We start from the raw sequence: 25,182 nt of genomic DNA on the forward strand, positions 1-25,182 counted from the left end.
TTAGTTTTAGTTAACAATAACAGCACTGAAATCATTTCCAGCCAGTCTTTAGAATACATCATAATATCAAATATTAAAGTAACACTTTACAATAAGGTTTCATTAGTTAAACATGAACTAATAATGAACATGTTAATTTCAACATTTACTAATACATTACATTAAAATCAAAAGTTGTATTTGTTTACATTAGTTAACGCACTGCGAACTAACACGAACAAACAATGAACAGCTGTATTTTATACTGAATACTGTAACAAATGTGTTGCTCATGGTTAGTTAATACATTAACTAATGTTAACAAATGAAACCTTATTATAAAATTTTACCAATAAATAAATAGTCAATTACTGATTTCATGGATGACTTCATCTGATAAGCTGCGTTTGGTCTGGCGGATGAAAGATTAGTTGATGTCATGTGAAAAACCTGGGACCATCTGTGTTGTGTCTGCGGATTAGAGGGTCTGCCTTTTGCCTTTTGACCCAGTACCACAGGGTCCTTTCCACCAAATTAAAATCTCTCTCTCTCTCTCTCTCTCTCTCTCTCTGCAGTTGATATGCAAAGTCTCCACGCTGCGAGCCCTGTGCAGCCGGCATACGGAAAAGCTGACGGCGTTCAAAGCAATATACCCAGACATTGTCCGCGCCCACTTCCCCCCCTTGTACAAGGAGTTGTTCGGATCAGACTTTGAGCAGTCCATGCCCGTTGACGGGTAGCGCTTCCCCGCGCCCGCCCCGCCCGGGGGATGTCACACCGTGGGGAATGTCAAGCATAAATCTGAGACACTTTAGCAGTGCCCTGCACATACACACACCTGGACGGACGACACACTGCACACACACACACACACTTTTCCCCTTTTTTTTATTTTCTTTTTTTCCTTGTGATTTTTTTGTTTGTTTTTTTGTGGGGGAGGAGTTGGTAATGGACTGGGTTTGACTCCAGTGGTTTATTTTTGGGGGTTTGTTCCCTTCTTTTACTGACACAGGTGGGATTCGGAGCCCCAGGGGAGAGGATGAGAAGATGAAGACACTTGTTTTTCCGAACGCTCCCTCGCTCTCTTTCTCTCTCTGACTGAACCTGAAGAGTCCGCGCGTTCCTTTCCAGAACGGTCCCATGGCGATTTGTCATGATCAGCATAAATTGTTTTGACTCGTTTCCAAAACGACAAAAAAAAAAAAAAGATTCCCAGAGAGCGTTTGCCTGGAATACGCCATTTTAAACTTTCTACAGGAAGAGGAACACGTTTTAAAGCCCTTTTCAAGCCAAGAGAATGAAACAAAAAGTTGAGATCAAGAAAGTCGATTATCCGAACTGTTCCAGCAGTTATTGTAGCACCAAAAAAAGTCTACGTAGAAACATACGTGGCTGGTTCCTTCCTCCCTGTGAGTTTGGATTTTTATTTTTTTTTGGATGTCAAACCAACCCAGAAAGAAGAAGAATACAAATTGAGAGAGAAAGAGAGATACGGAGAAGGAGTGTAGCGCAGTGTTGACACAAAACAGCACCTTTCTACGGACAATCGCGAAAAAAAAAGAAGGAACAACGTAGAATTCTGGTAATTCTAGTCGTAATAGACGCAATTGCTTTTAGCCGTCAGAGACTTCATCTACCATAGTTAGCTTAGTGATATCATTTAAGGCCATCTGCTATTAAGTCCCTCTCCGGAATGGTGTTCGTAACGTAACGGTCCGACCACCAACATCGATGCAATGCAAGGGTCCATTCCACCTGTTTTCTAACGTGTTACAGGGTATTTGGTCATAAGTACAAACTATACAGAAAAAAAATAATGTTTATAGAATCTATTTTAAATAACATGTATGATATTAGTAGCTAGACTATTCTTAATTGTGAAAAATTGATAAGGCACTTTTATTTGCACCTTTCTTTAATTTAAGACTTGTATATTTACCTAGTGATGTGTTGCATGTATAAATACCACGGTTATGGAGAACGAGTGCTGGAAACCCTAACGCTGCTGAGGGTGGGTGCGTGCTTGCGTGCGTGTTTGTGTATTTATTTGCGCGAGGCGGAGGTTGGTGCTGGGTAAAGGCGGATCACATGATCCGGGAGGGCAATTTTTTTAATGTTTCCACGCTGTAAAAAATGAAATGATCAATAAGTTATAACAACATTTGTTTTTACATTGCTTTAACTCATCAAAAAACTTTTTTTTGTAAGTTATACAAGATTCAACTAATTTTTAAGTCAGTTTAATGCAATTGAAGTTGAATTGACTTAAACATTCAAGTTGATTGTACTTAATTTAAGGCAGAATTTTTTTTCTTTTCTTTTTACAGTGCACTAACACACATTGTCCGCCACCTTTAAACTGGAACTATGATGGTAAAACACCAGACCAAGCTCTAGATCTTATTTCACCCTCAAGTAGCGTCCCATTGCGGGCCAAACCAAAGCACACCGAGTCTATTAAATGAAATCGGGACCCTTTTTCCACATATTTCAGATGCTGTTTAATGGTTCCATCTAGTGGTGGTGCGTCACATGACCATGTGGAGGAGTCAGATCTGGTTTATGAACGGCTGATTTTCCTTAAACCGGCTCTTGTGAGAGTCTTTGCCCAGCAACAATGCTCGTCGGAACGTAAGAGTGGGGGGAAAAAAAGAAAAAAGAGAAATATTCAAAGCCTTGTCTGGTTGAAATCCTCTATTTTTGTAACATTGTACAGTGCTTATGAAGCCTATGAGAAAAAAGGGAAAGAACGAAGGATGATATAGCACTTAATCCTGCAATAATTAGAATTTGTGTTTTTTATGATTTTTTTGTTGTTGGTCTTTTTCAAAGAACAAGACAATGGTAGTAATAGTGCTATTTTTTGGAATACCTAACTGTTGTGTGTTGCGCGTGTTTGTACGTCTCTTGTATGTGCCATAGTGGTCTTTCCTGCTTTTTTTTTTTTTTTTTTTTTTGTCTGAAAAAAAATGTTGTATTGTAACATTCCAGTAAAACTATGTTGTGGCGTTTAGAAAATCCCAATATAATCCAGAAAAAAAACCTCATTGATCACTTCTACAACCTACTAACTGGCATATTTGAATGAATCTTGGTAGCTTCATGTCATTTTTTTCCCCATGATACAAAGTATTTTCCTCAGGGAAGAGTCTGTCTAACTCAATTTTGAAGCCGGTAGCTTAAACAAGTTAGTCAGCTCTGTTGCACATAAAGCTCAATAATTTGATCTTGATGGCATGTTCAATACAGATAAATAATGGCGCTTATTACATTTAAGTTCTCTACTATTGACAAAATATTAGTCTGTGCAATGCATCCCCAAGAGTTCCTGGTTACTACAATACATCATCAATCTGTGAATGACAATCCAGGTTCTTGTTTAGCAGTTTGTATACTACAAGGCTCAGGGAGAGTAATATTGTGACAAATGAGAACACAGGGAGATAATGAGATCAGTTCTGAAACCTAGTGAGCTGCCTACCTAGACGGCAAACATTTTTCCTGCATGGTGTATGTATGAGTTAATTTTTTATATATATTTCATTTAGTACCAAAAATAATTGATCAATAATAGTTCAATCTTAAAAAGGACATATCTACCCAAAATGTATAGGGATATGATTTTTAACGCGTATTAAAGTATTAAGCTTTAGGATAGCCACGAGCTAACATGCTAAAACTCCATTGCCACACTATTTGTGTGACATAAAGAGTTGTTGTCTAGAGGATGCTACCTATGTGAGACAGCTCACTAGGGACAGAATTGAACCCAAACGAACCTGGTAATGATAAATGGGAATGCATGCTCATCTGTTACCACTCATTGTCATAGTTTTTTTTAAACCCTTATCTTTTGCAATTTACGTGCTCATGTCACATACCCTGTTATTCACTAACATATGTGCTGTCAAGTCAGAAGAAGACAGCGGTACATCATAAACAATGCAAAACGTGTCATTTCATTCATTCGCCCCATAGGCCACTGGCTTTATCAAATCACCCAGTGAGCTCCAAGATCCGATTCCCGAAAATCAAACAAAGCAAGATAACAACCTCAAGCGTGCTACGCTAATTTCCAGTTTAGTTTTTTTTTCTCTGGATTGGGGATTCGTTCTGATCGTCACTCATAATTGTTCGAGTCTATGTGCCAAATACCTCTTCACGATTTTCTCCACCTTCAGACGTCCGCGTGGGCGAATAGTCGCGCGTGACAAATACGGGTTTCTACAGGGTAACCACTGCTGTGGAGTCCCCTTGATGAACAAGCTTTGCTGTTGCCTGTCCAATGATCCACGAGTCAGTTCGTACAACACCATAAAAGCTGTAGTAAAGTCACGTTTTGCCACTTTTTGCATGTCGTACTTTGTCTGTGTAGTTAGACATTATAAAGCAATATGCTGAGATAGAACTTTGGGACAAATTTATTTTTTTCTAATACAAGCAAAGGTACTTAAACTCCTCCGGATCTGTGGTATTCTAGACATGTAAAGAGACAAGTCTCTTTATCAGTGGAAGATCCAAATATTTTCCCTTGGTCTTTACTGTAAATTGTTTTACAATTCTTCTTTTTTTTAAACTGTGGTTCCCTTTATTTATCTATGTAAGAAGCAATATACGTCCGACTGTGGATGCGAGAAGCGGAAATGTGTGTGTTTGTGCTATTTGTTATGTTTGCTTAAGGTCAAACCCCCCAGACAAGGCTTTAAAAGATCAGACGCAGCAGGGTGAGATGGTGAATTGTATGTAAGATCTTAAGTTTTAGTTTTTTTTCCCAGGATTTAAAATGTTTTACATAGCACTGAGCTTGAATCCCTTTGACGAGGCTGTACAAGCATGACACACTGCACCTCGACGTTAACATTTCGATTAGATTTATGCAAACACAAGGCCTATGCACTCACGTTTGGCGAAAGGCACATTTACCGTTTTTTTCCCCGCAATTCTGATCGACAGATTGAACGTGTCATGCTAGCGACAGCATTCGAGCTGAAGGTTGAAGTGTTACTAAGATTTACGTCAAACGTTTTCCTTGAGTTTTCTTTCCAAAAGCACAGCTGACGCGTTATTAAAAGTTAACTATGTTTAGATTATAGACTAAAAAGTCTTTAGCCATAATCGAATGTCAAGCAATAATATATATGGTGTATTATGATTCATTTTGTGCATAGGCTTTGAACATCTGCATGTAAATACATTTTCTTATTTATCGCGTTTTATTTTATTTTTTCTCGCATATTTTTTGGGGGTTTGTTTTATTTGTATATTGACTAGTTCTGTTCCCGGGTGGAGAACTACGAACGTCAAATGGCCTGTAAACTGTACAGCTACGTTTCCCTGTCCTCCTTTCGGCTTTTAATTCACGATATTTAATGTTCTATCGATCACATGTATAAAAGTAACTTTGTAACTTCTGTTTGTATAGGTAAGAAGAAAATACTGCTATTAAGACCTGCTCAGTGCAAATATTTATCTGTTTTATCAGACACATCATGCTGTACAGTATCTCTGTTCTGAGTATACTTCTCTCTTTTAGACTTAGTTCGATTAGCGGTAGGGTGTGCGGACATTAATTTGTGTGTTATACTGACGTGTGGTGCTAGGTAAGTTACTTTTGTGAACAAAAATTATGGATTCATAGACTAGGCCGCCCTCTTAGTCCATTAATTTCACTGAGTATTGATGCATTATTGATATTAGGACTCGATAAATAATAATAATAATAATAATGATAATATCGATAAAGATAACGATAGTGGTAAATTTACTTTCGGATACCCAGCAAGTACCTGTATCAGTGTGCTAGTCTTGGGACGCGGCTTGTTTCCTTCCCACTTTTAAGATTATTAGCAAGTATCGGCTAAGTAAATTGCAGTTTTGAATATTTTTGCAACAAAGACGATTGTTCATGCTTTTAAAAAAAATGGAAAAAAGCAGCAGTATTGTGTTTATTTTTGATTGTTCGAAACCAGTGCTTATTTTCTGGAAGGACTTTAAACACGCGATAAAGTATCGGATTGTCTGCCGCTTTTTGGCTCCCTCCGTTTTTTTGTTTTTGTTTGTTTATTCTACCTTTTTTTTACGCGCTTCGTTTTTTTTTATTCTATCCGACATCCGCTCACTTTCAAAGTCACACTTACATACACACACAATGGTTAAGTGTTATAAATTGTACAGAACAAAGGCGGTCGTACGAAGTTTTGTGCGAAACTTCCTGTTTTTATCTTTGTAGCAAGGCAGAATCTACTTGCAATAATACATAGCAAACTACGCTGAGTGCCTCTCAGTGGTACAGGATGCAGAAACTATATTCGTCCGTTATCGTTTTCACTGTTCTCGACGTACTCAACTGACTGTGTTTGCACACGTAGGTGAATTCTGTCTTGTGTTACCGACTTTTCTTTTCATCGGCTGTCTTTTTGTATGTAAATGAGGCATTTCATGTTTGTTTATAGCCATGGAAACAGCATTTTATTGTCTCTGTGACGTCCCGACGCTTCTCTTTCTTTTCCTCCGAACAACTTCACGTGGTTATGGGACATTGTATCCAGTCAGTTGCACCCTGGTTGGATGTATTTGAACACGAACCCTGTTTGGACATTTGCAGAGACAAAATGGCGGACAATAGACAATCCACTCCGTGTTCTCCCTGTTGTTTCCTGCCAATTAGGTTTTAAGTTGACGATTATGAAACAAAATGACTAATGCAATGTATTTTAAGTGTTCATATGTGTATGTAAAATGATGCATACTTCTATTTCTTGTTGAGCTGAAGGGGAGGCACAAGGGCTGGGGCAGGACGGGACAGGATGGATTTTGCTCCTGCTAACCTGCGGTGGGGGGGGGGGGGGGGGGGAAGCAGAGAACAGTTTGCGGTTGTCACATATTTTTACGTCACATGTTTGCTACTGATCTTAAAATGGGGACAGTTGATCATGTACCTTTTTATTCAGCTCTTTGGAACTCTCTTTAGGAGATAGTCTCTTCTCAATAGTGGTTTTGCTCCTTCTGTTTGTCTGATTCTTAAATATGAAAATAAGTATTTTGATTCATTTTGTAAATACGGCTGTAAAGAAAAATAAGAAATTTAATGTTGTCTTTTAAATACTTTTCATTCTAATATGAATGTTGTTATATTGTACTTAGAAACTGTACCTTTAATATTACCTTTATTAAAAGTGCATTTGACACATCGATTTTAGATGTGCTTTATGTGCTGTTATCCCATAATAAAATTTACTGCTTGTAATGGGCTCTTATTCAATGTGTCATACTTCTTTATGCATTTCATATGGTTGAAGTAAGTTCCACACAGCCTTTAAAGAAATGATAGAGAGATGGAAGTGGAGAAGCAGAATAAGAAACAGAATCTTACAACATTTAAAAAAGAACTACAAAAAGTGGATTTGATGTAGGCCTAGTGGAAGATGTTTTGAAAAGTTGTTATGGGAATGGAATATTACAAAAGGCAATCAACAAGAAATAACAACAAAAATGTGGCAATATATACAACCTGATCAGATTTACATTTGTGTGTTTTTTTTTTTGTGTTTTTTTAAAGAAGAGTCAATATAAACGTTAAAAGGGTTAAAGAATAAAGAAAACATATGAAATATATATGTCTAGCTAAGGCTTAAAATAGTTTGAGGTGGCATGTCAAGTCAAGTTTATTTATATAGCGCTTTTCACAATACAGATTGTATCAAAGCAGCTTCACAGTATTACATTTAAAAAAATACCTCAATGTTTGTATCTAGTGGAAAACGTCCACGTTTGGTAATGCTGATCAATAGTATTGTTGATTGATTAATTAAATTAAATATCCCCAACTGAGCAAGCCAAAGGCAACAGTGGCAAGGAACCGAAAAACTCCATCAGGTGACCTATGGTTATGGGCATGCAGAGTTTTATAAATTCTATAAATTCGTTTTTTGAACTTTTTGTTATACTTGTTGAAACTCTCTTCACATCCTGATAGCAATCAATAATATAAGTGGTCTAAATATTAAAACGTACATACTGTGGAAGTCTCTGAACTGACTTGTAGGCTACCCCCCAGTGTCTGGTGTTTATGGCCCTAAAACCAACCAGTTTGTCATAATAAAAGTTTGTACGGTTTCTAAAGAGGTCAGCACATGCAAATAAAACACATTTCTCTAAAATACCATAGTCACTGTTAGGATAAAATGTCGTGTGTAAATCTTAATAAATCAATGTGGAATTTTCGAACAGGACAGAGGAAAATATGAGTAATGTGTCAAAATGCTAGTCTCACCATAAACATAATTGCATTTACATTTTATAAGCCTACGTAAGTAAATACAAACATAACCTGCATAAAATATATCCATATTTAATTGTGCTTTAGTATTAACATAGTTAAATGGTGAACTTTAACTTTTGAAATTGATCGATGGATTCAAGAAAGATAACGTTAGATTTCACAGTCTGATACAAAACTTTGCAAATTAAGCTATTGGTATTGTTCAGTATGACAAAACTTATACCACTGTAAGTATTTTACTAACCTGGGGTCAGCACAAATTAATTGTACCAAGTTCTGCATTATAATTACGATCAAAAAAAATCCGCCGTTTGATCAGAAGCGGAACCGTTTTTTCATGTTTTGTTTCTTCCCGGAGGATTCAATCGGCGCACTGTTATGATGTGAGGAACGTCAGCGTGCGACAGACAAGAGTCAGTCGGTACAATGATTTAACAATGATGTGAACTACATAAAAATTAAAAAAATCTGCGCCATGGAGTTAAAATGGTAGGTGACAATATGGTTCTCTAAATAAACACGTTTTATTGATAATTGTACTGAAGATAGTCTGTTTGTCCGCAGGGAAGATGCTGCTGTCACTGGTCCTCTCGTGTTCTCGAGAGATGTGTTTGACAAGTTCACTCTCGCGCCTAACATTAAAGAACTATATGCTCTTTTACACAGGTGAGTGACTGTGGTCGTATCTTACTCACATTTACCACGGTAACTGTAGTTAAACCGTCTTATTTATATTTAAGACCAAATAGCCACATATAAAACATATCTTAATTAACAACCATGATTACAACTATAAAACAACCAATTCTATGATATGCCTAAATACTTGAATGTACAACATTTCAATGAGATTTACCATGTTAAGTATTCTGTATACTGTAATTGACAATATATAGGGATATTGTGATACACAGACACACACACACGCACGCACATATACAGTACCAGTCAAAAGTTTGGAAACGTTACTATTTTTAATGTTTTTGAAAGAAGTCTCTTATGCTCATCAAGCCTGCAGTTAAAAAACAAAACAAAAAAACCCAGTAATATTATGAAATATTATTACAATTTAAAATAATGGTTCTCTTTTTTAATATACTTTAAAATGTAATTTATTTTTGTGATGCAAAGCTGAATTTTCATCAGCAAGTACTCCAGTCTTTGGTGTCTTATGATCCTTCAGAAATCATTCTAATATGCTGATTTATGATCAATGTTGGAAACAGTTGTGCTGCTTAATATTTTTTTTATAACCTGAGATACTTTTTTCAGGATTATTTGATGAATAAAAAGAACTGTATTTATTTAGAATAGAAATCTTTTGTAACAATATACACTACCGTTCAAAAGTTTGGGAACAATAACAATTTTTTTTAAAGAAATTAGTACTTTAATTCAACAAGGATGCGTTAAATTGATAAAAGGTGATGGTAACGATTTATATTGTTAGAAATGTTTTTATTTTGAATAAATGCTGTTTTAATGAATAAATGCTGTTAACGTTTTACTCATCAATGAATCCTGAAAAAAGTATTCAAAAAAATATATTAAACAGCACAACTGTTTCCATCATTGATAATAACTGAGTATCAAATCATCATATTAGAATGATTTCTGAAGGATCATAAGACACCAAAGACTGGAGTACTTGCTGATGAAAATTCAGCTTTGCATCACAAAAATAAATTACATTTTAAAATATATTAAAAAAGAGAACCATTATTTTAAATTGTAATAATATTTCATAATATTACTGTTTTTTTTTTTGTTTTTTGTTTTTTTAACTGCAGGCTTGATGAGCATAAGAGACTTCTTTCAAAAACATTAAAAATAGTAACGTTTCCAAACTTTTGACTGGTACTGTATATGTATATATGTGATTATTTCTTTGAAAGCTCTGATGCAGCAGAAGCACAGACTGTGAAATGTGATGAAGATTCAGACATTAACACGCTTGCATCAGATGAGGCCTCGTCTGAATGCAAACCAACTGAAAACCGTGTTCAGCCCAGACCTGTGAAGACTACTGAGATGCTAACTTTCCCTGAGCCTCTGGTGCCCTACCCTTGCTTTACCAGCATCAACGTAAAGCAGCGGCGATCATATCTCAACATTCTCAACGGCAAGATTACCAAACCTTCAAAGGTAGACCATCTCAAGTGCTGATCGCCTGTAATACTGGGACAGTTTTGATCGCTGTACATGAATGCAAGGCAGAGTTCGTATGGTAATTCATTTTGTGTCTTATTTCTAAGCCTTTGATGGAGCGTGTGAAGAATGAAGTGTCAGGGTTTATGAAATACCTACAAGATGTTTCTAGAGCATGTGCTGATGGGTACAACTATATGCCACCAGGCAGCACCCGCTACTCTGAGGTAGGTACAATTATTTATTTATTTCATATTCAAAAGCTCTGTTGTTTTAATTGTATTATTTTTCTTAATTTCGTTGTTGTTGAATATTTTATTTATGATTTTTTAAAATATTTAAATTTTATTATTGTTTATAAATATTTGATTGATAATTTGTGTACTTTTTATTTTCTATTATTTTGTTTTATTATTTTTCTTTATTTCATTCTTGTTTTTGAATATTTATTTGATTGATTTTTGTACATTTTTATTTATAATTTTTTCTTTATTACGTTATAATTTTTTTATATTTGATTGATTTTTGTATATTTTAATTTAATTTTTTCTTTATTTAATTTTTTTTTTTAATATTTGATTGACATTTTGTATATTTTAATAAAAAAAGAATTAATAAAATTTTTCTCTTTCACTATATTGTTTTATATTTTATTCATGGTTTTTGTATATTTTAATATCTTAATTTATTTCATTATCAGTTTTGAATATTTGATTTTTTTAAAAATATATTCTAATGTTATTTTATTATGTAAATTTTTCTTTCTTACATGATCATTTTTGAATATTTTATTCATGGTTTTTGTATATTTTAATTAGATTTTTTATTATTTTATTATCTTAATTTATTTCATTATCAGTTTTGAATATTTGATTTTATATATATATATATATATATATATATATATATATATTCTAATGTTATTTTTATTATGTAAATTTTTCTTTCTTACATTATAATTTTGGAATATTTTATTGATGATTTATTTGTATATTTTAATTTAATTTTGTATTATTTAATTTGATTATTTCAATATCATTTTTGAATATTTGATTGGTGATTGTTTTTATATTTCCCCCAACAGGAATATTTTACAGCCTGCTTGGAACATGTGAAGAGTTACCCACAGTTTTACAGCATTCAAGAGATTACTAGCCTGACCAGTGTAAAGTTTGTGTGTGAAATGTCTCTCAACTTTGAGAAACAGCTTCTCGCTATGGTACCTATACACTATAGTTATTTTTGTATTATTAACTTAAATGTGTGAATGTGATATACTGCTGTTTGTTTCATCTATGTCTACTGTTGTTCTCCTCAGGGTAAAATGGACATGCTAGACAAAAAAGTGATCTCAGAAGACACCCAACTGGCAGTAGACTATGAGACCGTGTCAAATGTGGTTCCTCCAGCTAAAAAAGCAACTTCAGCACAAACTGTACGTGGCCTGTCTGTGATTGTGTGGTTTTTACTGTCAATTTTTGTGGTTTTTGGTCTTTATATGGATGAATTTCAGATAAAATGGCCATATTTAACCCCATAATGTTTTTGTTTTTTTCATATTTGTATTTTGTCATTGTCATGAAACTAATGACAAAATACAAATGTACAATTGCCCACATTTTCTATAAAAAATTGTTATTTTGTATTTTTATTTAAAAAATAATCATTTTTAAAAACTTAATTGAATTAAATTCAGCACAAATACTACCATTGTATATAAACATTATTACATACCATTTAAATAATTATGAATATTATTATTACTATTAGTATACAAAGTATACCAACTTGATGAATTGTCATGGAAATTATGTCATTATAATGTAATACAAATATAATATAATATTAACAACAACAACAAATAAATAGGCTTCGTTTCCTAGTGCAAGGTGGAAATATTTGCAGGGGAAAAAGGATCCAAAAGTCCTTTTTTAGGAATACAATAATGTAGTGCAATAAAATATGAATCATGCTAAAATAGGCTTAATTTTCCTTAAATGCCAATTATATATTTTTACTTAATACAGCTGAAAAAGGACCCAAATGTGTCCTCTCACACAATAATAATATAAAAAAAAGAAAAAAACATTATTAAGGATAAAATAGGCTTATTTTCCTTAATAGGCATATTTTATGTTTTTACTTTTTTCATTTGTAGGAAAAAAAAAAAGAACCCAAATATGTCATTTTACAAACAAAATATAATACAAAATATATAAATCATTCTAAAATAGGCTTCATTTTCATTGTGATATATATATATATATTTATATTTATATATTTATATTTATATATAATGAATGTGCAGGTGAAGAAGGGCCCAAATATGTTCCTTTTTTTAGATTCACCCATGTAATTGCTAACTTAAAAAGCGTGTAGGTTTCTATCTTGCAAAATGTAATCTTAACCACTAGGTGGCACTGCTGGCTTTGTTCAGAATTATCCCTCTAAAATATTTGATAGAATAAACATAGTATCTAGGCCGGTTAACCAGGAACTGGAGCCCATGACTGAGGGGCGCAAGACCTCCAATAAGAGAAGTAGGAGCCACCTAAAAAAATCCCTGTCCCTTTACCTCATGAATTAATTTAATATGCCTGTAGAAATCTAAGTTCTTGAGTCTGAATCCTGATGTCTCTTGATTTCTGCAGGCCATCAGCACTGACAGCAACGCGGAAAAACTCAGCGCCACTTATGAGCCACAAGTGTGTTTATCCAAAGAGGCTTTCCTTCAGCTCCTGAATAACAGCACAGAGTTCACAGAAGCATGGGAGCTGCCCATTTGGGTCAAAATGAATCCTAATAAAGGTGAGGGGTCATTTCATGAGACCAGAAGATTGTAATCCAGACAGTTAAGAGAGTCAGTCACAGTGAATGTGGTGTGGTTAACAGGCAGCAGTCAGAGTAAGACGGCATACATTGATCCGCCTCTGCTGAAGACACAGATGAGCTGGAGAGAGAGGAGTCTGCTGTTTCATGAGGAGAGCGTCAAGCTGACATTCAAGAAGACTGTGTCACGACCAGTATTTTTCCTCACTTCAGAAGAGATATCCTTAGAAATGAACACCCCTCCTGAGGTAAGGTCAATTCAAGGAAGTAGAGGAACACAAAACACCAAACAGTGGAATAAATAAATAATAAATATTGCAGATTATTTAATTCATTTTTGTTATTGGCTCATAAAAAAATAAAAAAATATATATATTTATATATATGGTTTTGAACATTAATAATAAGAAATGTTTTTAAGTATGTATGTATACACACTGAACAAAATTATAAACGCAACACTTGTTTTTGCCCCCATTTTTCATGAGCTGAACTCAAAGATCTAAGACTTTTTCTATGTACCTATTTCTATTTCTCCTCAAATATTGTTCACAAATCTGTGTTAGTGAGCACTTCTCCTTTGCCGACATAATCCATCCACCTCACAGGTGTGGCATATCAAGATGCTGATTAGACAGCATGATTGCACAGGTGTGCCTTAGGCTGGCCACAATAAAAGGCCACTAAAATGTGCAGTTTTACTTTATTGGGGGGGACTAATGCAGTGTTATCTCACTAACACAGACTTAGACAGATTTGTGAACAATATTTGAGAGAAATAGGCCTTTTGTGTAAGACTTTTGTCTTAGATCTTTGAGTTCAGCTCATGAGAAATGGGGTCAAAAACAAAACTGTTGCGTTTATAATTTTGTTCAGTGTATGTACGTATGTGTGTGCTTCACAGATATATTATTTTATTATTATTAAAGCTGGTAACTTGGTATTAGCCAACACTATCATCAAAAATAAATAATAAAATTACAGAAGGATTCCAAAAGCATAACATTTAAAGCACAGTCCATATTAATATGTTATTGTCTCACAGGAATATTAATTGCTGTTACTATGGTATTTCTATGGTAAACTATGATTAAAATAGTACATTGAAAAAAATGGCAACCTAAAAATGGTAACATCTACATTAACTGGTTTTATTCAAGTTTTTTTGTTTGTTTGTTTTTTCAGGTAGAAATAGAATTGCAGGTTAGCACTCTTTATAGTGTGCAGTTTTGTAATAAAAGCATCTGCTAAATAAATAAATGTCAAATAAGAGTGAGTGAAACAAATATTTTAAGTTATATTGTGAATATTTACTTCGCTTTACTGTGCCCAGGACAAAAACTCCAGGAATGTGGTTGCATTTGATGATGCTGGAATGGATTTTGAGACTGATCTAACAGACCTGGAGTCATTTGGGGAATCCTACAAGCCCAGTAAGAAAGTGAAGGAACAGAATGAACCAAAAACAGCTTGTACAAATCCATCTCAACTTACCCCAAGCCCCAAGAAACAGACAGACTCTTTAGGTACGTCAAAGCACACCTCAACATCTCAAAACACTCCCACAGAACCCCTTGAGTTGACCATGGCTGAGGAACAAGGAGAGACCGACTCGTCTTTGACTGACGGAGGAAACGGTGCGATGCATGAAAGTGCGAGTGAAGATTCAAAAGTGTCTTCTGTTCAGTGTCCTCCCACCAAGCGGCCTAGACGGCTAATGGAAGACAAGGGTGACCAGGATTCGGATTCTGACGAAGAACGACTAGTTATCGATCACATAGTCTCCTCACAGACCCAGGTGACACCCGGCGAGGTGTCCTCCCCCCGAGCGCCCGACCCAGCAACAACAGGCCCCACTAACCCTCTGGGCAAAGGAACAAAGAAAGGCATCAAAAGACCAAGAATATCCGGCGAGTGCGATCAGCTCGGACAGATTTTACGGATGCAGGACGCCATGCTGAAATCCAACCCCAGCAAGAACCAGGAGGCTGTGAAAGCGCCTGTCCCAGAAGATAAACCTCCAGAACCTAAAACACACTCCCTGGTCAAACAGTGTGTGACCTCGTACCTGGAGTCCAGAGAGGGACAGGGAGAGGACGGTACACTGCCTGCTGCCGTTCCTGTGCTGGTGGCCCCTCAAAGAAAACGTTAGTGCTTAATACACTATCTCACGTGTTGAAATAATACTTTTTTTCTGAATTTTAACATTAATCTAAATTGACAAAATCAGTAACTGACAAAGAATGAAAGTCAAAAATCAAGTCATCATTTTCAGTCTTTGAATAGTCAAGTTTAAATTATAATATTGTCATTTTTAATATTGAAGTTATTTTTTTTGCCGACTTTTTATTATTGCAGGTTTAAATATCTTGATTAAATATATAGAGATATCAGAATTTAAAATGTATTTTTTTATACTATATATAATTATTTTAAATTATAATATGCATTTAAAATAATATCTATCTATTTAGCTGTCTGTCTTTATCATCTGTATGTACATATGTGTTTGTCTGCCTGACTGTCTGTCTGTCTATCTATCTATCTATCTATCTATCTATCTATATTTCTGCCTGTCTGTCTGACTATCTATATGTCTATCTGCCTTGTGTTTATCTATCTGTCTATCTGTGTGTGTGTCACAGGTCTTCTGAGGGAGGATCTTCAGGTCAGTGCTGAGGATGAGATGGACTATGATCCTCCAGCAGAGGGCAGCGTTCTGTACAAACTCTACAGTCTGCTGGACGTTCTGCTCATGGTGCGCAGCAGTGTGGACATCGCTCACCCGAGACACGACAGAGAGACCTTCAGGGTGAGCTGGACCCATGCCAGTACACAAACACAATACACCTTTTGTGAAAGTGTTGCTTTATTTGGCCCAATTTGAAGAGTTTCAAACATCATCAGACTCGTCAGATCCTGTGTAAACACCCACAATGCATCTTATTATTACTAGTTATCATTTTCGACTGATTTTTAGCAACCTTTTATTGACATTATTATTGGATTTGAGTCTGTATGTCAATATGTCAGGTATTATTCTTTATATTTTGACCAGGGTTGAGTAATGTCCACCACTCCCTTTATTTAAACAGTCTACTTTCCTGTGCGGAGCTGTAGAGTCGACTTTTAAGTCTTATCAGTGTATTAACAGACTCTTTCCAGTTAAGGGTTCACAAATGTAGGTCAAAACTGCTTGTTCTGAAAAAGAAGCTCTTCTGCATCTGTTTATAGAGTATAGTGACTCATAAATGCCGTTTGAGTGTATAATGATTGAGTCTGGTTTTATTTAGGCCGTCCCAGTGCATGTCTTACCCAAGCTGGAGTATCAGCTGTGCTACGGAGTCGAGAGTCTGACCCACACCGAGGCCTGTCAGCTGTGGGCCGAGAAACTTCTGCACTCCAGTACCGTGTCTTTCATAAGTAAGAGACTTGATGGAATCTGTGTTTTTTCCCCTTTAGTGGTCATGAAAAGTTATGACATTTTATTGTGACTCTGTCATGAATCTGTTTGATGCAAATGTCACCAGATATAGAAAAGAAAGTATGCAATCTATAAGTAATCTCTTAAACTTCATTAGCAAAATGTCTGTTTAGACTGTTTCAATAAATCAGTTTATAAGTAATTCAGCTGATTCACAGTTGAATTATTATATAATTCAATTACTTCAAATTCAATTACTTTGAATTTGATTTGATAATTTTTGCCATTATAAAGACAAATATACTTATACTTGTCCGAGGTGTGTAGCTGAGCCAAAGACAGTTGGTACTGATCCAGACTTTAGTTTCAGACGTTCAGCAAGCCCAGCTCTGTATTGACCCGTCGGTGTTCATTTGTACATCCAATTATTGAGCAATTATTATGCTTCGCTCGCTCAAAAGCCATGATATCTCTCGTGGACAAACTGAAATCGCGCGCGCGCGCGTTCCTACTTTCTAGCTCATTTTCTCATGGGCGGAAAATATTCTCTGGGCGGGCAAAGCAGAGAAAGCGGAGGTAACATTTCTCCTTACAACGTCATAAGGAGCAAATTCAAGATCAGCTCGGTTGAGCTTCCATTTTCTCAAAGGCAGAGAAAGATAGCAAAAGCTCGATTTACACCGATTAAAATTTCTAGAAACTTGGGGACCATATACAGGCTAGGGGAACTCATATTAATGTTAAAAAACCTCAGAAAGTGAGGCACAGAGTCATGGGACCTTTAAAATGTTGTATTAAAATATATGTTGATAACAATTCATTAACAGTCAATTAATAACTGATTCGTTTGCATTAGCTATCAAATCAAATTAAAGCATGTTTCATGCTTTAAAAATGTTGTAGTAAAAATAAAAATATATTTAGGTGGACATTTTGATTAATCTATTCATGACAGATTCAGTGATTTTTTTGGGGGGGTTTTTTTGCATCAAATTAAAGCATTTTAATTTGATTTGCTTTAAAAGTTATAGTAAAAACATACGCAAGCAAAAAATAATGCTTATTATTTTATCATATTGGTTCATTATTATGATTTAATTTTTTATTATAATTTTTATACAGAATTGTTTTTATAAAATAATTTTCACTTTACTGTATTTTACTTCTTACTTGAATCTGCTTTGCTACAATGGCTGAAATGGTTCCTTTAATTGAAAAAACCCCCCTACTTTTTAAACCATTTTAGGCAAATCACAAGACTGACAAATATTAGTTGTATCAACCCGCAAAATACCATCAGAAAAGTTAAAATCAAATTTTTTTTTAATCAAGCAAATTTACACAGGCAGAAGTATGTTTTTTTTGTTTGTTTTTTCTCAAGTGTTCGTTTTGGTAATCGGGGAGTCAGCACAAAAGCGAACTTCCCACAAACTCCCAGCATGCCTCTCTCATGACCCATGACTCATTGTTATGAGTCAGGGTTGCTATAGCTACTAACATTACAGCTTTGAAAGGGCTACTGAAGAATGCATCTGTATGTATGACATGTCAGTGTGGGTGTAGGGCTACTTGGGTTTCAACATCAGTAGGGGAAAAGAGGAAAAGATACTCCTTTTCTGACTGCTGAACTCTGACTTTGGAGCATTTAGCTAAATTTATATATAGTAAAGGTAGATAGATCTGTGATGTTTGTATCCACCTTATGGAAGCCTATAACATTCACAGTGACACTAAGAATGCCTGTAATGTGCGTGACGGCAGTCTGTGTCTGTAGGTGTAAATATCTCTCAATCACAGAAGAATGCAGAAGAGCCTCGCTCTGACATACCGTTTGCTTTAGAGATTCTTCTAGGCTTATTAAAGGAATCTGGTCTTTTCTTTGGGTCTAGTCCAGGATCCAGCCCTACTGATAACAGAGTATGCTGGAACAGTTTGTACTTCTACACATTTCTGTTCTAAGCACCATTTTATTAAAGGGATAGTTCACTTTGAAATTAATTTTTGGTATGTTTTAGCTTACCTCAAGGGCATCCAAGATGTAGGTGTCTTTTTTTCCGCAGTAGTTTCAATTTTGATATTTTTAGGTCAAACCGTTCTTGTCTGTCAGTCATGGTCATTATCTCAAAACACAAGCACAGAGTCCAAATTAAAACAATTCCCCGTCGTCCAAATTAAACAATTCCCCATCGTAAGTACACATTGATGGCCTAAGACACGAAACGAGCGGTTTGTGTGAGAAAACGAACAGTATTTATATCGTTTTTACCTCTTGTACACAACCATGTCCAAGTGATCTGATCTGACGTGTACGCAGACTGGTGCATAGATATATACACACTAGATGTCGCCTTGTCTACGGCAGTTCATTGGAACGAATGTCTTTAAGGCGACATCTAGTGTATATATCTATGCACCAGTCTGCGTACACGTCAGATCAGATCACTTGGACATGGCTGCGTATAAGAGGTAAAAACGATATAAATACTGTTCGTTTTCTCACACAAACCGCTCGTTTCGTGTCTTAGGCCATCAATGTGTACTTACGATGGGGAATTGTTTAATTTGGACTCTGTGCATGCTCTTTGAGACAGTGACCATCGACCTGCATTATATGACTGACAGACAAGAACGGTTTGACCTAAAAATATAAAAATTGAAACTACTGCGGAAAAAAAGACACCTACATCTTGGATGCCCTTGAGGTAAGCTAAAACATACCAAAAATTTATTTCAAAGTGAACTATCCCTTTAAATCGAGTGTTACTTGGTGCACTTCATGTGTTCTTAAATATTTGTATGAGCATATGTAGGTGAAATAATATCGCTTGTGAAAAAGTACTTATTACAGAAATATACTTCAAAAGAATATACTAAAGTGCAAACTGAATGCAATGCAATGTTTCAGACATTTAGTTGCATTTCATTTAAAATTTAATTAATATGCTTAAATGTATAATTACACTGTAACGGAGACACGTTGTTACAGTGTAATTATGTTTAAATACCGAGTAATATTAATGAACTACATGTACTTACTCTAGGGGTAGGATTAAGGGTTTGGTTGAGGGTTAGTTGCATTCAATTGTGCATAATTTACTGTTATTACTATAGTAACTACATGTAACGTGTAACAAGGACACTGTAAAATAAAGTGTAACACAAAAAATAGAAGCCAAAGCAGCGAGTGTTGGAACACAGACGAAGCGAGTGATACAAACACCAGAGATGCACAATATATCTGCATTATATCAGTTATTGGCATTTTTAAAAATGATTAATAATCCCTTAATAGATATAAACTGCTCCAATTGTGGCTCATCGACAGACTAGAGCAGCATCTCTCATACACAGATGAACAAGTACGGGTGTGGAGAACGCCTTCTTCTGGCATGAACTCTGAACGACACCATCATTGTGAAATATTACGAGGCATAGATACAACAGACGGACACAACGTGTGAACAATTGTGAAACATCTACAATGTTTCTCACAGTCTGTGTTGCGAGTCAATACATGTCCTTTTGTTGATGCAGAATTAGATGTTCTTCAGTTTTTTAACGGACTACGAGCTGGTTTAAGGCTCTGCAGCGGTCTTAATATCGTTTTATTTATATTGTTATTTAGTATTTCATATTTTGCATTAGCTTTTATTTTTGTTTTTAGTTCAAGTGTTTTTGTCATTTTATAGTTTTTGTTTTAAATATATTTATTTAGCTTTAATTTCGTTTCAACATTTGTTGAAGTTTTTCGTCTGTTATTTATATTTTATTTCATCTTCATTTTAACTAATGAAAATGTAGTAGTACTTTTAGTTCACAGTAACAACACTGCTTTGCAGACTTGTTTTAGATATTGACTGTTACATAGAAGTGTTGCCGAACCAACTATTATGGAAAATGAACTGAAGTATTATCTTTATTAAAAGATTATAGACTATTAAAAGAAACCTATCTATTTGTGTGTGTAGGTCGCATCAATGCACACACATCAGAAGTGGTGCAGATGCAGAAGTTACCTGACGACTGGATTCAGAACATCACCTGTGACTTCAAGTGAGTAAATCTCTGGAACATAGAAAGTGTTTAAATAAAACCCTGATTTGAGAACGTTTTAGCCGTTTTTATTTATAGTGCATCAATGTTTGACAACTTTTCCCATATATTTATCTGGCATATTGTTGTAATATTATTATAATATATAATTATTTTTAATTATTCATTTATATTAGTATTTATATTTAAATATATATATATATATATATATATATATATATATATATATATTATATATTAAATATTAGGCTATATCTCTTCAAACAAGTTTTAATGGAATTTAATGTGATTTCTTTTTCAGGCCAACTAGATGTTTAAACACACTCTACCACTTAATGAAAAAAGTCTCAGCGTGAGTTTCTTTTACTTCTTATATCCATTTAAATTTGTTACTTTACCATTTGTTGCAAGATGCATTTCTAATGTGAAATCAGTCTTTCAATCAGTCCTTAAAAGTGTGTGAAAGTGTGTAATTTCTGTGCTGACGAGCCGAAAGAACATTCCCCTTGCCATTGATAAGGCAGACAGATAGTCCCGCCCAAAATGCACACTATTGGTTGAGTCACCGGTTCTGAGTTGAGCTGGTGGAGATATTGAAACAGTTATCTCTGCATATTATGCTGGGATATGAGAAAGTATTTTAAGATTAAAAATGACACAAATCAACTTTAGGTTTTACATACTGTGTATTTGTTGCATTTAATAAAGCAGCCAATCTCTATGCGTTTGTGCTTATGTCTTTTACCACCTTTCCCAGTTTACAGGAAGGACGGTACCTGATGGTCCACAAACCTCGTGAGGGTTTTGTGACCATCTTCAAAGCCAGCAATGAGACCAAGCCTGCTCGCAGTTTGTACCACCTGCAGACTGCGCACTGCGGACCCCCTGCTGTGTCGCCAGGGGTTCCCTGGGTTCCCCTAGACCCCTTGCATGTCCTGCCATTTCACCAGAAACACAACAGACCGCCCTGCACCTTCCCCCCACGTCCACCCGCTCAGGTATGACCATCCTGGCCCATGTGTGCTCCAGACATGTTGAACCACAGTGCTTATGTGGGAAATTTGGGTTCAAATTTAGCCTGCAACATACCTTTTATCCAGTATTTCCAGGTTGTGTGGTGTAGTGGTTATAGTTCAGAGTTGGAAAATTGAAGATTGCTGGTTTGCATATATGCTCCAGATATGTTAAATCACAGTGCTTATGTGGGAAATTTGGGGAATTTTGTCTGCAACATACCGTTTATCCAGTATTTCCAGGTAGCTCAGATTTGATAACTGGAAGGTTGCTGATTCGAGCAATGTCTTGAGCCCTTGAGCACTTAAAGTCTTGTTTTAAAGGGATATACATATTTTACTCAAATATATTCACACAGTCAACATGAAAAATCAGAGTGGACATTTTTTCTATGAAATCCCAAAAAACATTTAAGAGTTACCACACCCATTCTCTCAAGCAGGACGATCTGTCAGTTATGCCATGAATCTGTTTGAGTAACAATTGGTTAAAAGTTAACTTTAGTAGTGCCTAACTTTGTTTCACTTAATTTCAAAGTGTCGTCTTAGCTATAGCGATGCTTGCTATAGCAAACACTGTTCATGCTTAGGATTACCGTTTCTACATATCTCTAACCTCAGGTATTATACAACGGACGTGAATGATTATAATAGGACATCGCAACCAACTGCAAAATTTGTGGTATTACTAATCTTTACTCATTTCCCTTATTTTTGCATTTAGACCTTTGTCGTCATCTAAAGCTTCCTTAAAGTTTGATTTAATAACACTGATAATTTAATAACTGTTAAATGTAGTCTTTAACAGATGTCAAGAATATCTATTTTTCATGTTGTACTTTTATAATGCCTAAATTGACTTAATAAAAAAAAAAAAATTTACACCAATAGTGTCAAATTTTAATATCAGCCATTTATCGATTACATGACATGAAAATAATGATCAGTATCTGAGATTTTTAATATTGGTGCATCTCTAAATTAAAAATTTGACTGGTTGTTTTTGAATGATTGTGGTTGTTCTCTTTATACGCTGGTCTAATGCTCTTGAGACATGTGCCGGGACAGGTAGGAACGATCACACCCATCCTACTCTACGCTCTGTAACACTCTTACATCATTGCATTGGTCCCGACTGAAGCACTGCCTGAGGAAACCTAACACTTAAAATTTCATTGAAGCATAAACCTACACCAGAATCTGGGAGGTGCCTCGATTGTGTAAACTACTGAGCTTAGTGCTCACACTGTCCTGTAAAGACATGCCCACTCTTTATGCATGTCCTGAGGTATGCTGGGACATTGGCAAGAGATCTGGGCCCGTATTCATAAAGAATCTTAATGCAAAGAGTAGCTCCTAGTGACACAATTCTAAGAAAATTCTTAGAAATGTGGGCGTTTACTCTTAAAGTTAAAGAAAAAATCCTAGTAAAGAAAAAAGTAATTCAGAAAGCATCTTAACCCTTAAAAGAGGTCTTAAGGTCAAAATTGTTAGGAGCACGGACGAGGACTTTTAAGAGGCTTAAGAGTTTCTTTAGCAGAGGAGAAAATGGCAGAAAGACGAAGAGGGAGAAGAAATGTGTTGCACACAATGAATAACAGTGAGTTAATAAGACGCTATAGATTAGATCGTGCAGGGATCATGTTTGTGACTGATCTTATTAGAGACACGCTAATATCTCCGATACAGCGCAGAAATGCCACAGCGCCAGAAATGAAAGTAATCACTACATTACGATATTTGACAACTGGGAAAATTCCATGTTTGATACATTAAAACCAACATTCAAACCAACATTAAAACCGCCACTTAAATAGACATGCCAGCAATCAGTGGAAAATAATTGGAAAGAGTGGAACAATTTTTATCATTCTAAGCCAAGCAAATACCTTATAGGAAATTAACAGCATGCATGATACATTATTACCATACCATGGTAAATAAAAATAAAAAGGATTTATATACACATATATAATGTGTGTGTGTGTGTGTGTGAACGGTCAAATAAGAAAAATGACGCATGTAATTTCAAAGTGAAGGCCTATAGACCCTATACTTAAAATCAAATTTTTTTTTCCTTCTTGGACAACCAACCAATCACAGTCTTCAAAAGATTGTGTCATACATAGCAACGGGGTCAACCCCGCCTCCTTACTAAGATGAAAGTTTTTGTCTTTTCCTTACTCAGAGTTCCTCTCAGATCAGTCCCGAATTGCTCTTAAGCTAAGACTCCTACGTAAAAGTTTTTAAGCTAAATTAAGAGTTTTCTGAGAGGATTCTTAGAATCTTTATGAATACGGGCCCAGATCTCTCTGATTCTCCAGTTCATGGACATCCACTATTGGGATTTGAACCAACAACCTTTAGTCTAAAACTGCAGTACTACCATCCAAATTGTGTTATGTCATGATTTATCAAATGTAACTTTTCTACTTTTCATACAGGCAAAAGTTGGGACAGGACCTAAACAAGGGCAAGGAAAAAACAGACAACCAGCCAGGTCAACTAAAACAGGCAATCTGAATCAATCACCTAAAAAGAAGAAGAAGAAAGGCATTCGTAAGGCACAGGGATGGAAGGACAACATGAGAGTCAAGCTAATGAAAGACCTGCAAAAAAGCCAAAGCGGTGAAGATGGAAAGACACCATCTTGATTTCTGTACTTGATTTTTGTTTTTTTCAAAAGCACTTGATATTATATACAACCAACAAAAAACAATGTTGTGTATAATGTTGCGTATGACTACATTTTGTACATTTTAAAAGGATCCTTGACCACACTGAAACGGTTAACATTTAAAATTTGTTCTATTTTGTATGATTTTGTCAGCAGTAAATAAAAGAATACGTTGTTTAATATAACATTTACTATAAATATTGTGTCCCTTCACTTTTTTCATTGACATTCTGTTGTTGTCTAATAGTAATTTTGGGTAGCCTTGTCTCAAGTCAGAGAGAAAGATGTGGGTGTGTGTGTCTGGAAAGTTAGAGACCCACCCTAGTGTGTACTATACTGTGCATACTATCCATAGTAAATAAAGTGCAAGATTATAATTAGTCTATCCCTATAGAAGGCAAAGCTAAAACAGTAAACCAAAGGTGTCTAGGCTGGTGGATACACTTTCTCCAATGGATTTTCAAAGTGTGCCTTTGTGTGTGCAACTGCATTTCAGCTAATATTGAGTAAAATCCCTTGTGCAACTGAAGAGGAGAAATGCGTCACGTTTCTCTTTTGACATTCAGTTGAAGATCGTGCCAAGGAATGTGACAGAAGCAGTTAAGTATAGGTAATCATTACATTTAAGGAAATGGATTTAGCTAGATAACATTCCATTTCCACATTTATTATAAATGATTTATCCGTGCACATCATATATGTTTAATTCATGTGCCCTCATAATCGAATCAGAATAACTTTCCCTCCCTTTTGCATTGACATCTCTCCTTTTATGACG

At 35.4% G+C, this 25,182-nt stretch overlaps 2 protein-coding genes and 1 long non-coding RNA gene across 5 annotated transcripts in view; 2 read left to right on the forward strand and 1 right to left on the reverse strand.

Moving 5' to 3' along the window:
• The window catches only part of roraa (RAR-related orphan receptor A, paralog a), a 302,985-nt gene extending 295,750 nt beyond the window's left edge, over window positions 1-7,235 (forward strand). For all 3 annotated transcript variants that reach the window (XM_082159839.1, XM_082159838.1, XM_082159840.1), the window contains one exon: window positions 555-7,235. In XM_082159839.1, coding sequence (XP_082015965.1) covers window positions 555-719 — 165 coding nt within the window. In that variant the 3' untranslated portion in view covers window positions 720-7,235. The remainder of the gene's footprint in view (window positions 1-554) is intronic.
• Window positions 7,236-8,619: 1,384 nt separating this feature from the next.
• ice2 (interactor of little elongator complex ELL subunit 2) lies at window positions 8,620-24,589 on the forward strand. Its single transcript, XM_082159837.1, has 15 exons — window positions 8,620-8,749; window positions 8,825-8,926; window positions 10,156-10,405; window positions 10,516-10,635; window positions 11,493-11,627; window positions 11,727-11,843; window positions 13,060-13,216; window positions 13,301-13,485; window positions 14,571-15,384; window positions 15,883-16,049; window positions 16,531-16,660; window positions 20,630-20,714; window positions 21,016-21,066; window positions 21,472-21,712; window positions 24,172-24,589. The coding sequence occupies exons 1-15, from the start codon at window positions 8,736-8,738 to the stop codon at window positions 24,379-24,381; spliced, it is 2,778 nt and encodes a 925-aa protein (XP_082015963.1). The 5' UTR covers window positions 8,620-8,735; the 3' UTR covers window positions 24,382-24,589.
• On the reverse strand, window positions 17,146-20,633 carry LOC309490675. Its single transcript, XR_014202811.1, has 2 exons — window positions 19,426-20,633; window positions 17,146-18,647 (listed from the first exon to the last, which is right to left on the reverse strand). It is a non-coding gene; the product is annotated as an uncharacterized lncRNA (long non-coding RNA).
• Window positions 24,590-25,182: the final 593 nt, after the last annotated feature.

Source organism: Leuciscus leuciscus (genome assembly GCF_965113295.1).
Source record: "Leuciscus leuciscus genome assembly, chromosome: 25".
Classification (NCBI taxonomy): Eukaryota; Metazoa; Chordata; class Actinopteri; order Cypriniformes; family Leuciscidae; genus Leuciscus; species Leuciscus leuciscus.